The following is a 14537-nucleotide window of genomic DNA, read 5'->3' as shown; positions in this document are numbered from 1 at the left end:
TCCGTCAGCAACTCTATATCGTCATATATTAATGTGCATACTTAAGTTTTTTTTTCTTGGGTCCTCCAACTACACTTTTACGTTATAATCGAATAAATACGGTATGTGGTGGTTATTTTTGTTTCGCTCTGATGGCATTCTCAAATACTTTACGCACTGGTACGAATCGCCTAATTATAAACGCTGACCAATTTCCGCTTTCTTGTCTTTGCCGTGATAGAAACAATTGTGTCAACATGCACTCTGCCCCGAACATGGTGAAAATAGAGCAAGTGATCCCTTGATAATGTCATATCTCTTGTATAAGAATGTTTGAGGTGATCAAGGTTATTCTATCCAGAAACTTACATTGCTAATTGTAATGCCGTGCAGTGTGTGTGTGGTGCGTGCATGTGTGTATGGCATGCTTGGTGGATGGACGGGTGTGCTTGTGTGCGTGTGTGTGTCCGTCTGTGTATGTTCTAATTGGAAAACAACCGTGTTCAATCCCAATGGTGCAGTCACTTTTGGCTCAGTCAGATGAATGTGCCATTTTCTTAATTGCACACTGCTTCTTCTCTATTTCTTTTTGTTCACAGTTTTGTTTCCTTTGCACTTACGCACACATTCTGTTGTTTCTTCCTCCTCTTCTGTCGGTGACTTGACCCTCTTTCCCTGTCACCCCTACAACTTCCACTCTGACATTGGTGGTGATGGTGGTGATGGTGGTTGGGATGAACAGTTGCAGCTGAGCACGGAGCAGGTGACCAGCCTTCGCGGCCAGCTGAACCAGCAGCGCGAGCTAGTCACCAAACAGCGAGAACGACACAGGCCGTCGCAACACGCAGGCACGCTCACCCGAGACCTCGAGGCCAACCGCTCCCCTCCTACCCCGCACTTTGCAAAGGTGGCTGTGTGATCTGTGCACCTTTTCTTCAATTGCTTGCTTCCATTCGCTTGGGCACTCACTTTTTCTTGGCTCAGTTGCTTTACACTTAATTCCCACTTGCTTCATTTCTTTTGCTGCATGCTACATCCCGCTTAACCACTGACTACTTTGTCGGAAGAAGGGGCCAGATTCTGAGCCTGTCTTTTATAGGGGAGGTGAACTCCCTTGATAACTAGGAGACCTTAGAAAACTATCAGCATCGTTCGTTATAAGTGGGGAGTGAACACAAGGTCACTGAATATGTGAAAAATATTGTCTACTGCAAGTGTGCACACAGGCACAAATTACATCCTTTTTTTACATAGAAGGGTTTTAGGGGCTTTTGCTTTGATGAAGTTCTCAATTTAATCAATAGTTTTGAACTCCCATCAACTTCGTTAAATCAAGGTTTAACTGTATTGCCTAGAGCACTAGTTAAATTTAGTCAAACCTGAAAAACTCAGTGTTCTTTAAGGTCAGTTATTCCCCTTAAAAAACAGCACATGTTTACTCAGTCTTGAAGATACATGCGTGTTGCAAGCTATATGGGAAAGAATAACAACTTTCTGGGTAACAGTTAATGATGCATGTCATACACTTTACTTAACATATTTCCTCAAATATAATACAGTTTCTTGTGTCTCTAGTATGAAATTAGTTGCTTGAAACATCACCTCACACTTTCGTTCAGAACTATCTCCAAATACACCTTTTTTTTATTATTTTTCATTTTCATGCTTAAATATTGCAATTTAAGCCAGCAACTACAGCTGCATTGCATCATCTCACATTGCACAGTCGAACATTGTTATAACAGTCACATCTGGCATGAAAATAACTTTGTTATATCCACTATTGTTTATAAACATATATAGTCAATTTTTGTTAATTTGAGTTCGATTAATTCAATTTTTTGGTCAATTGGATCTCATCCAAAGGCCCCAGCTAGCACTCATGCATTTCTATTGGCCCAGACTTTTCTTATTTCGATCCTAAGATTGGCCTTCACCAGATAATTCAAACTTGACCAGTCAGCACGCACACACCTGGTCCATATGGTGACCCCAATAATGACCTCTTCAGTGGCTGCGTCTGTCTCGGCGGAGCTTAGGGGAGAGTGAATGTGGTGGACATACGAGGTCTGTTAGAAAAGTATCCGATCTTATTTTATTTATTTATTTTTTTTTTTTGCGAACACTTGATGGATATGAAACAAGCGCGCTTGAATCAGCCGACCTTGAACCTTCATGCGCATGTGCGAATTTTATCCCGCCTGCCGATAGCGTCAGTCGCTGGTACGCAGCGTTTGAGTGAGGTAGTGTGCAGTGCTCTCGTCAGATTTTTATTGCAAGGAAAATGACGGAGTGACTGGAGCAGCGTTGCTGCATCAAATTTTGCCAGAAACTGGGTGACAGCCAAGTGGAAACCATTTGGAAGATTCAGATGGCTTTCGGTGACAATGCTATGAGCAGCACACAGATTAAGGAGTGGTACAACCGGAGAAGGCAGCCGCACATCGGTGGAGAGCAAGCCACACTCCGGTCGGCCATCAACATGCCGAGATGACCAGGTCATTGCCGTAGTGAATGCTGGGGTGATGCGGGATCGTCGTGTGACTATCCGAGAAATTGCGGAATAAGTGGGCATCAGCACTTTTTCTTAACATTCCATTATGACCGAAGATTTGGCAATGAAGAGAGTTGCGGAGAAATTTGTGTCGAAGTTGCTCACGGTGGAGCAAAAGCAACTTCGTGTTGAAGTCTCACAGGACATGCTGGATTCCACAAACAGTGACCCCTACTTCATGAGCACCATAACCACTGGTGACGAGTCTTGGGTGCACGGGTACGACCCGGAAACAAAATCCCAGTCGTCACAGTGGAAGCATTCCACGTCACCAAGACCGAAGAAGGCCCACCAAGTGCGCAGCAACGTCAAAGTGATGCTGACTGCTTTCTTTGACTCCCGCCGTGTGGTACACCACGAGTGCGCACCACAGGGTCAAGCAATCACCAAAGAGTACTACAGGGATGTCCTCCATCGCCTACGTGATGCTGTGCGGCGCAAGAGACCGGAGTTGTGGTCAACAGAAAATTGGCGCATCCATCACGACAATGCTCCTGCACATTCCTCGCACTTGATTCAAACTTTTTGGTGAAAAACCAGACTCCTGTAGTTCAACAGGCTCCTTACTCTCCTGATATGTCACCCTGCGACTTCTGGCTGTTTCCCAAAATCAAGAGGCCATTGAAAGGAGCGCGATTTCAGACAAGAAAGGACATTATGGCTGCAATGACAGCTGAGCTAAACTCTATTCCGAAAGAGGCCTTCTTGGAATGCTTCCAACAATGGCAGCACCGCTGGGAGAAGTGTGTGGAGTTCCAAGGAGACTACTTTGAGGGTGATTAGGTTTCCAATGCTCCAGTTATGCAAGTTTTTTTTCTTCGGCCAAAGGTCTGATACTTTTCTAACAGACCTCGTACGTCACTTTCTGTCAAAAATGCATATTTTTGGCCTGCCCTAAGAAGATTTTCGAGCAATAACTATAGTTCACAATGTCCCATTATGTTATTCACCCAACTATAATGTGCAGGTTTCTCTTAAAACAAATTGTGCAGAAAATTGCCTGTGCTGTGCAGTCAGATATTACATCAAACCGCCTTCGCGGCGTTGGTATGCTTTACCGCCTAACATGGTGTGTTGTGGCAAAGCTTACTTACAGAAAACTGTGCGGCGAAGCTGACTTAAAAACACCGGCCGCCACTGTGCAATGCATATTATGACACTTGCCTATCTTTTCTTGCTTAGAAACCAGATGCACGTTAGATTTCGACTTTGTATATGAGCTTTAATCTCATTTCTTTATTAGTTTTCTACTTTGGACACCCACGACGCGCGTTTGATTCGGGGAAGTGTTAAAATCAGGCAAATATTGCCACATGGAATCAGCGGTGCGTTTTGGTGTATTTTCTGCATCTTCTATAATTCGACCCGCCGGATGATTAGATCATTTCTGTCAATCTATTCAGAGTCGAATTAACGGAAGTCAACTGTATTTGTTACATGCCACTATTGGCAAGAAAATTTTCAGATTTACTTCAGTATATTCGATAGTTCTTTGCATCCATGTTCACTATATTGAGGATCAAGTGTAATTATATTTTTATATTTCCTGAATCGTCAGGAGTCCCTCCTCATGTTATATTTGATTGCATTAATTTATGTAACATCAGCCAAGCTGTTGATGATGAGATGATGATGTAGCAATAGCCAAGCAGGGATTCGTATGGCATTTCGTATGAACAAACAACTCAAAACAGACAAGCACAGGAAATAGACACAATGCTTGTCAGCATCTACTTCCTTCCATACATACAGTAAGATGTCGTTAATTTGACCTTCGTTAATTCAGAAAATTAGATAATTTGGACTTGTCCTCTAATCCCGGCAGGCATATGCATTATTCAATAGCATCAAACTCTCATTAATTCGGACGTATTTGGCCGCGCACCAGTCATTTCGGACAGCCCTCGGATTGCGGCGAGCGCAAACCTCCACATATGTGGCAGTGGCAATAAGCAAAATAGTATCTGTTATTGTCTCCTTAGCAGCAAAAGCATGCATACTGTACAGTCAAACATTAATATAACAAACATAGATATGACGGATTATCGGATATAATGAAGTAAATAAATGTCCAGTGCCTCTCACGAATGTTAGCATGTGACAAAGATATGCTTATAATGAATATTGGATAAAGCGGAAGTATTTTCATGTCAGAGGCAACATTGTTATTCCAGTGTTCAACTGTAGTGCAATATATATTAAAAGAAAGAACAGCTAATAGCTTTAATGTGCTTGCCTAATTAATTAGAACTTACTTTTTTTTTTTGTAGCAAGCCTTTCATGTTATGGCAGGTTATATTCTCGGTATTTCAGTGCACATAGAGACCGAGATGGGGCAGGCGCAAGTGCTGTCTTGGTATCTCTCTTTGTTCATGTTTCATTACCGTGAATGTTTACAAACTAGCCCAGCCCCCATTCTGTGTTTTAAATGTTATACTCAGAGATAGTATCTGTGCAACGAGTAACTAAATATTTGTTTTGCACTTTGCTTGGAGCCTCCACGTAAGAGTTTACATTATCTCTTTTTATCACTAAGCATTGTCATTTAGTGAGAATTTTAAAAAGTAAAAAAAAAAGTTATGTGCGTAATTCCTTGTTTGTCTTAAAAGCTCTATCAGGTGCAGGTTCCAGAATTGCAATGTGTATTGTTTTTGCATAATTAGAAGTTGTAAATCTAGAACTTTAATTGGTGAAAGTTTGGCTTGATTTGTCAAAAAAAAACATTGAGAGAAGACTGTCGAAAGCTAGTTGCCAACCATGATTATGCCGTGGTGGTTGCATTGGGCATTTGTGTCTTCTGGCTGCTGCACCGATTCCAGAGAAGAAAGATACCACAGGTTACCACAGTATCAAGGTTTGACAGAATGGTGAATCATTGCATCTCTAGAGCATGCAAACAGCTCAAGTGAAGCGCATAAAAATCTGCTAGATGAGTGAGCAAAGAAGGGCCAGCCGTTGTGAAAGCCTTTAGGTTGTTTCTCATTACTGGGGATTATTACACATCTGAATATGAATTGTTACACATCTGGATGTTAGTCCAGTCCTTTCTGTAGACCATGGCACATTCAAGAAGGATAAGGACAGACGAAATGCTGGCTAGCCAACCTTTGTCTCTGTCACTTCATCAGTTTTCATCCTTTCGATTTGTGCATATGTCAAGCAAAACTAATGGGTGTCTAGCATGTCCAGTAGTATGCTCTCTCTGTAATCCGGCCCATCTATAATTTGACCGTGCAACAAGACTTGAAGACAAGAATGTATGTCAAATTATTGTGTGCTTCCTGTGCTGGTGTCTTTTGCCTGTTTAAAAGGGCTTCTTTTTTTTTTTTTCCTCATGCTAGGAAAATGAATCAGATGTCAAATTACTATTTCTAGAGCAAAACAGCATCAATGCCAAAAAGTCACAAGTGATGTGAGATGTTAAATTTAACGAGCAAACTAGTGCAAGTGAGCCAGAATCCACTTGTGATAAGCAGAACTGGCCACACCGGCGACGGCAATGATGTTGAATGGTACCGAGCCTGGGATGCTTTCATGTGGATGTTTGCACACAGCTACAGAAGCTTACAAGCACACGAGGAACCATGACTCAGCTGAGCCTGCAGCAGCTGCTGGAACTGGAGGCCGCTCAGCAGAGGGTCCGGACCCTGGAGCGCACGGCAGAGCTGGAGGCAGCGTGCAGCACCAAGGTGAGAATGTGGCAGCACATGCGTGGTCATTAAGGTACAGTAAGATAAAGTGACATTTGCCAAATTTCGAATGTCACGTAGGATGTGCAAGTTGAACTCTAGTATAGTAGCACATGTAGTAGCACCTCCACATGCTCCATCCACTGTGGGTTCCTACACATCATTCCTACCGGATGAATGATATCAATTTTTGCACATTCCTTCGTTCTTGCAGTTGCCTGTGATACATGTAGGTAGCATAAAGCAGGTACTGTGTAGGTCATCCAACTTTCATCATTGTGAATTACTTTGTTTACATACATTAGCGCAGGGCCTCAATACCTTGCACTTTTTCTAAGGTCTTGACACAGTACCGGCACACTGCCAGTAAGTTCAATGACAGGAGCATTCTGCGCTTCCACAAAACCATCATCTCATGTTCACCTACAGCTCATCGTACCTGAAGTGTTCGGGCGTGTAAAAAGGAAGTTAGGAGGACGACTTGCTGATATGTTAATCATTTACATGTATTGCGTGGTCATTGGGCACGAGCCTGCCTTGCAGCGATACTTCGCATGGTTTCCTTTGGGTATAAATTCACTGATTGTTTGGGCCATAATGGCTGTAGTAATGGAACAGCTTTAGGTCGAGCACGCACTACTGCAATTTTTTGTTTATGGTACAAAGCTTTAAATTTCGCATCCAGATAAGGGTAGTTGCATTCCTTGGGCATGCAGCAGTGATAGGTCCAGTAATAATGTGCGCAAGCTCGGCACTCCCCAGGCTTTTATCTCAAAATCGGCAGCCAATAGTGTATTCAGTAAGGCCCTCTAAATAGAGTGGGAACCTCATTGATAGGTTCCTGTTTGTTACGTTTTTTTGCCTCTTTCAGTAGTGGCTATGGAATTGTGTGCTGAGCACAAGCTCAGCAGCGCAACGTGGGTTGATCTCGGCCACAGTGGCCGCATTCCGATTGGGGGAAAATGCAAGAAACGCTCGTATATCGTGCTTTGGGTGCATGTTAAAGATCCCCAGGTGGTCAAAATTGATTCGGAACCACTATAAAAAAGGCCCGCTTAAATTATATGTTTATTTTATTGTTTGTTAGACTTTGTCTTGGCGGATATTTTGCTGAATTCTAGCAGATCTGTAATGTTAATTTTGCAGAATTTGTGCAAGAAAACATATGGCAATACAGGAGACGAATAAACAGTGCATCAAACACCCTGGAATGTCACTTTGTGCATAGCATTGAGAAGTAGCATTAGTTTCAGGTGATCACGGTGTATGTATCAGTGTAGTCTTTCTGAATTCAACATTCATTGTAAGAATAGTTCTTGCATCACTTATTCAGCACCCATGGCATATCTATATTCATGCTGTGTTGAAGTGAAAAAGGGGCACCCTTCAGTGGCTTAAAGTCACAGGAGTCGTGTGTCAATTCTGCATGAGCACTGGAAAAAGTGAGATCTTTGAAATAATTTCAGTAACATACTTCAACGACTAATCATCTGGGAATGTGCGCATTCTTCTCGTCTGTAGTGGCTGCATGCAGTGACCTGCTTCAGCTTCTTGAAGCACGTGTTATGCTTCCTCGCCCAACCCTATCCGCCCCGCACCCCCTCCCCCACCTACCAGCTAAATTGAGCGCAGACGAGGGGCTTAGAGCCAGCAGCCCCAAAATAGCCCACCTTGCACCAGTCTGGCCCATGGTTGCCTTTCACGCTCCCGACTGCTATCTCGCATGTGTGTCTGAGCCAACACGTGGACGTCTCCTGGAAACTTCTCAGTTTGCCGGGTTTTAACACTTTGAGAAACACAGTAAATAAGGGAGCACTAGCACCTGCACATTCATGTGCTAGACAGTCGGGGAATGGAGAAATATGTTTTGTGATTGGTTGGAAGTGTTTCGAGTGCAGCGCAGGAAATCAAGGCACAAGGTCAGGCCTGCATCTACCGTTTGTCCCTTTCTTCTTCCTCTGTTTTTGCATACATGGACTTTTTTTTTTTCTTGTTCTTGCTAGTATTTATGGTTTCATTTCTAGTTAAGGTTGTCTAGACAAAAATGGAGTTGGGAAGGAGTTGTGGGAGGGAGCTTTTTATGACTTTTTTTTTAGAATGGGAGAATGGCAAATGTTTAAATTTGTGGTTTGTAGTCGTCTTTTGAAAGAGCTTACCTGTCTTGGCATAGATTAATGCTCTTGGAGAGTTGTCTCTATGCCTCATGTTTTACTTGTGTATTTATGATAAAGTCCTCTTTTCTTGTTCTTAGCAAGTAGTAGGCTTTAGTTTTCTTTAGTTATTGTTATTTGCTTATTTTTGCTGTTTTACATTTGGATGTGCTGTCTTATTCAAAATCTTTGCTTTGGCAGGTTTTGTGGCATAGACTAATCTTCATGCATTCTAGTTTGAATCTTAAGAGATGGACGTTTAATGCGAAGCATCATTAGGATCTATCTCTGTGTTTTTTTTTGTTTTTTTGTATGTATGGCCAGGTAACGTCAATTCCAGCCTCAATAGTAATTCTAATAATCATAACGATAATGCAGTCAAGTGCCTCTATAACAAAGCGCATGGGACCCTCAATATCCTTCGTTATACTGGCCACTTTGTTGTGAAAGTTACATAGCACCACTCTTAGTATGGCAGGCTAAGCACATTCAGCAAAGAAAATCTTTATTTAACACCAATGCGTTGTGCATTATACCTAAGATGGCATTACATGCTCTATGCGTCCTGTTGTGGAAGTTCACGTCACAATCGTGCAGTATGTAACTGGGTGCTTAGAAGGTATGCGTCAAACTGCTTTTAACTGACCCTTAGTTGGTCCCACCAGTAAAAGTGAAGTACACATAAACGAAACGTTAAAACGTTTCATCAAATGCTTCGCAGTAATATATATTCCCACAATGCGTGGGATCAGCGTAATTTTTTTTTTAATTTATAATCGATTTGATGTAATATTCTCGCTCGTACAATAAACATCTTAGGCTCCCTAGCCTATGTGTCATCATCATGATTTGACACTTCAGCCTTGAATGCAATTTGGCATTTACTGTTATAAACTGGCAATCTTCCTTTCATCCCACCTGTTCTCAAATTCTAAAGGACGAGCCTGTCGCAGAAACAGCAGAGGCAGTCATGTTACCCACGGTAAGATTATAAAGTGTTTTGCAGTCACATGTCGCTATCTCTGGGTGCTCGTCACTTCACCTGGCTTCTTGCGGTTTCATGGCTTACTTTCTGGAGCATTGGGTCAGTTTGGTGGAGGGTTCTTCAGATTTCACTGCATGATACCTCAGCTTCAAGGAATCCTAATTCTCTATCTTTTCTGGAGTGGCTGTGGCAGTTTTGTTCAGGTGAACATTTTGCATACATGTTTCCCTGCATGTGTATGTGTGTTTACAAGGAGTCTTGCTTACGTTAATTTTTTTTTTTTTTTGGAGTGCCTATTTAATTCTGCTCTGTCAGTGCAAACGATCCCTCCATTTTGATCTTGTTCACAAAATTTATTATAGTTGTTGGTACCTGTTCCTTGTTTGCTATTCATCCACTGCGCACTTATAGAAAGATGCTTACATTTCATAACTCTCCATGAGCATCTGTGAAATTTATATTGCATAATGCTGTATTAGAAGTTCAAGGTTGTTTTGCTTAGTGAATTTAAGTTTTTTTAATATTCAAGTTCAGCAATCTCTGTGTCAAACTGTCTAATGTTCCTCCCATTGCTATAACTAAGCTTGATTTTAAAGTCAAGCCTAATTATAGCAAAGGGGGATGCAAAGGCAACACTTTGGAACAGTTGATGTGCTTTAAAGGTGGCAAGTGCTATAATGTAAAATTGTTTTGTGGGGCTGAACAGCATATTTCCGTTCAGTGAAGATTGCCGAAACGTACGTGGTATCTCACGCAGAGGTGCAGGACATTTGCTGTCAATTATAAGCACAGATCACGTAAATTTGTTTTTCACTGTGTGTGATCACAAGGAATGAAATTAGGTACTTGTGAAAAAACTATAGGTAAAGAGGGAGCAAGGCAACTGAGCTTAGAAATATCAAAATGAGGTAGGCATTGCATTTATCACTAAGAACACTGGCACCTTTGATTCATAGGAGTCGTCACTAAAAACACAACAGCAGTTTATGCATGGGAGCCTGCCATTGCAAGGCACACTCCATATACAGTAGTACTTGTCCACCAGCAAGCCAGGGCGAAATCAGCATTAGCTTCGGCTACACTTTGTTGATCGAGATTCACACTGCATTTCTGAACTGAATTGCTTGCTTGTTCCCTCAAGAGACGTTGCATGCTGGCTTGCAGGCTACGTAGCATGGCACAGACAACGATTCTGTTCCTAATTTGAACACCTTATGCACGTCTAGGCTGTGGGGAAAAAAAAATTCAGGTCCGCATGTACATGATACCTATGTGTCCATAAACAGGGGTGCACAAACAGGGGCTGGTCCACAGAGTTTCTAATGAAAATTACTAGAGAGAAATATGATGCTAGTGTCTACGGGAGCTGCAACTATGTCTGTTGCACCATCGGCGTACTGTGTCTATAGCCCACCTGTAACCAATAAAGCAGTCGTACGTATGTTTCGAATTGCACTTGTGCTTTAGGCTCAGCACCACTGTGCGCAACAGGGCATTATCGGTATGGCAATTAGCATACCTCCCAAGTCTCTCAAGTTTTTTCGTAATGTTTATGAACTATTTTATGAATGTTGCATCAAAAATTAGGCTGCGCAAGTTTCAAAAAAATATATATACAGGGGTGGAAGTGCTACGCCATTCGTCATCATGCACTGCTGCCTTGAAAACAGCGGTCTGCTATCATAACCATTTCCTAGCATCTAAAACATATGTGTAATTGTTTCTTTTTTTCTCCAATGCCGCATTGATTGTGATGCCATGTATAAATGTCTAATGCTTTTAACAGACGAAGGTGGCTGCAGAAGTTACTTCATGGTAGCTACAGCGCGACAGACAGTGCCGAATTGTGTACACTTCTATTGCTTTTGTCTGCATCCATCTGTTGCGCTACCATGAAGCTTCACCAACTCACCCAATTTCCCACCTTATCCAAATGGTTTCTTATTAAGCTATCTATACCAGAGTGCCATTATTTATGGATGCAACAGGAACCTACCTGCTGTACTATAAATGCTAGCAAGTCGAGTGTTGTAAGATAGCTTATTTGTGTTGGCTAGGATGGCTACTTCACATCGTAGACTGGAATAATACTATTGCAGCTGCTGGCCATAGCAGGGGCAATGTTTTGGGATACAGTATAGACAACTTTCCCTGAGTGAGCATTCAGCCAAAACAACATGCCCTATGACTAAGTTCATGTTCTCAAGGATGTTTGTTTTAGCACCAAATCAAATCCTACTTTTATTAAGAAAAGTCCTGTCAACAAAAGAGTACATTTGTTTTCTCATGAGCTCAGAATGGCATAGTAGCCTTAAACAAGTGCATTTATGGACTACTAGTACAGCTACTGTATACTCTCGAGTAAGGGCCGTACTCGAGTTGGAGCCGCCCTCATAATGTGGCAGCCCAGCATTCAAAAAGATGAAAAGAAAGAAAACTTGTTTGCTCTTGGACTCGGAGCATGTGACGCGCAGTGTCTTCGGGATATGAAGTGTTGAATTCAGAGGAATATCTAACGCCGCAGATGTCACAGAGGACGACTGTATCCACAAGTGGGCTGCCAAACCACGTCTGAGCAGTTGCGACATCCTTTGAGGACTAGACCTGCATGGCGTGCATGCATGAAGAAACATATGCATACAAAGAGATTGTGGGGATTACACAGCCAGAAAAATTGATCTGAAATGGCCTGCCTCCGTGTAAGGGACACAGCTCATCAAGATCATAAAAAAAGTATGTGTGGCCCTTACACGAGCGTGTCCAACTATTACTGTCATGACGCTTGTGTATATTGTTTTTTTTTTTGTATACATTTGTCCTAGCAGTTGTATGTAAATGCATGCTCCCACTCATATTTGCCATGTGCTTGGGCAGGTGTGAAGCATTCAGTGAAGTCAGTTGCTCAAACAATCAAAAAAGATCTGCACTCATGTGTGAAAAACAGAAAAAGTGTGTGCTGTTGGCATGAGACTAGGAACAAGTTTACAGCTTTCCCACTTCCCCACGAAACGGGTTTCTTGTCTGGTCATAGATTTAAGTGCCTTGGCTACTTGTCAGCAAAAACAGCACAAGAAGCAGGACGTGAAGGAGCAGATATGACGCAGTGCTACCCTTTGATCACTGCAAGATGTGTGGACAAAAAGGGTGGATTACAAATGAGGGTTTCAAAAGGACACTAGAGGGGGCATTGTGCTCGATGTAGATGAAATGTACAGCAAACATCTGAAGCTGGGCAAGTTGGCGCAGCTTCATGTCGGCAAAGTAGTGCAAGATATTAGGTGTGAGAAGATGCTATGCTGGACTCGAGACATTAGGGCAGTTGGAGATTCAGATATAATTGCAGTGGAATTATGCTGCACGTTGTCACACTCTCTCTTTCTCATAAATTATTGGTGCCACTCCACATCCCATGCAGCAAAAGCAGGACGTTGCCAATTTGCAAGCACTGCTGCAGGAGCGAGATGAAGAAATTGAAGCCCTGCACCAGGCTGTTGATGCGCAGGTAAGCAGCCTGTTCCACAGAACACTTTTACTCCTCTTATTCTCTCTCTTTCTCTCTTTTTGCCCAATGTTGCACTGCCTCCACCAAGGAATCTGCATCGGCTTCATGTAGAACACCTGCGTGCATAAAAGGCAGTGCTGTGCTATCTGATAAGAACAGCTGCAACATGTGGCATTGCAATGGCTTCCATTGACTTGAGGAAGTGCTGTAGTGATGAAAGTAATTTGTTTTCAGCCTAAAGAAAGCGGAAATGGTTACTGTGCAGACCACAGATAGTTGTCAATTATTTGCTGCCACATTATGCCAAAAGCAAGGATAGTCTAGCTGTGATACGTCTTGTATCAGATTGGTTGGAATAACCAAAGCACAGCCTACCTCAATATATGCACATTGCACATCCTTCTTTAGCTCAACAGCAAGTAGCCATCACCAACACAAGAATGTACAGGTTAACATAAAAAATTTCTCTAGGTTGACACTTACATTAATGGTTGATGTGGGGAGCGCACCATGCAGGTCAGCCTTCGTGAGCTAGACGACATGGGAAATCACAGTATAAATGAAAAAGCTACAACCTAAACCTTCATTAAGGAACACAGTTGGGCCAGTTGGTGTCACTCTCAGCCCTGTGTATGACCTGTACATCTGTCACATGGCCTACTGTTGCAAGGCAAGAACGACTAAATCTTGACATTAAGGAACTGTAGCATTAAGCATGTGGATAAGAAAAGTGCACAGTAGGAAAAGCAATGGCATAAGTGCTTGTCTTCTTGCATCTCGCTCTTAATGTCAAGCTGTATGATCGACTAGCCCAAATTACCTTTAGTGCACTTTGCGTCTTGTTGGATAAATGAATTGACAATATTGCAAAAGGTATAACTTATCTGACTACTAGAACAAGGAAAGAAGGGTAGAACTCAAGGTTTGAAGAGCTAGAATTTTATTACAGTGGAGCCTTAAAGGAGGCCCTGAAACACTTTTCTAACATAGTAAGAAAATGTTGCCAATCTGTAGACAAGGCTCCTATGAACATGTTAGCCATATATTATTCCACTGCATGCTGTAGGGAAATTGAAAAATCTTGTGTCAAAAACAGTAAAACATTGCTTGCTCTCTCCTTTGCCACGTCGTCAGCAGCTACGTCACTAGCAGCCATGCAGCCAACCAACCGGTATTGACGGATTTCATGATCACGAGAACATTGTCAGTAATACTACTATTCCTAAGTTTGAGTTAAATAAACGAAAAATATATATGTCTGCATCTCAAAAATACCAAAAAGTAAAGGTGGGCGAATAACAATTTTTTTTAATACAAATTGAATACAAATAGCAAGTATTAAATATAGTATCGAATAGTCAAGTGCAGACACATATATTTGCAGCAGGAATATTTATTTTGGTACAATTAGATACCACGTTTGTACTGACTAGAGCACAACAGACAGCTAAATATAAAGGATCAGTTTTAAACAGGAGATCACTAATTTTCATTAAAAAATCTATGCAAATAGCCTCTCAACAAGTTTAGAGCCTGATTGCAAACAAGCTCTTTCAGAAAGAATGGCTGCTATATTCCTAGCTTCCTAAAAATGCTAAATAAATAATTGCCAAAAAAAAACAGTTGGGAAAAAATAGAAGCTGCCGAATGACTTGTGTGCCTTAGAAGATTGTGTGCC

The 14537-nt window shown here is 41.9% G+C and overlaps 1 protein-coding gene across 11 annotated transcripts in view; it reads left to right on the top strand.

The window, feature by feature from the left end:
* The window catches only part of LOC119441900 (protein lava lamp), a 281369-nt gene that overhangs the window by 238345 nt on the left and 28487 nt on the right, over window positions 1–14537 (top strand). For 9 of the 11 annotated variants that reach the window (XM_037706559.1, XM_037706556.1, XM_037706551.1 and 6 more), the window contains 4 exons: window positions 722–886; window positions 6088–6222; window positions 9310–9354; window positions 12773–12859. In XM_037706559.1, the coding sequence (XP_037562487.1) occupies window positions 722–886; window positions 6088–6222; window positions 9310–9354; window positions 12773–12859 (432 nt within the window). The remainder of the gene's footprint in view (window positions 1–721; window positions 887–6087; window positions 6223–9309; window positions 9355–12772; window positions 12860–14537) is intronic. The other 2 variants (XM_037706560.1, XM_037706553.1) reach the window with 2 other exon arrangements.

This window comes from Dermacentor silvarum, chromosome 2, assembly GCF_013339745.2.
Source record: "Dermacentor silvarum isolate Dsil-2018 chromosome 2, BIME_Dsil_1.4, whole genome shotgun sequence".
NCBI lineage: Eukaryota > Metazoa > Arthropoda > Arachnida > Ixodida > Ixodidae > Dermacentor > Dermacentor silvarum.
Note: the sequence above shows the minus strand (reverse complement) of the source record. Positions and strands in the feature narration are given on the sequence as shown.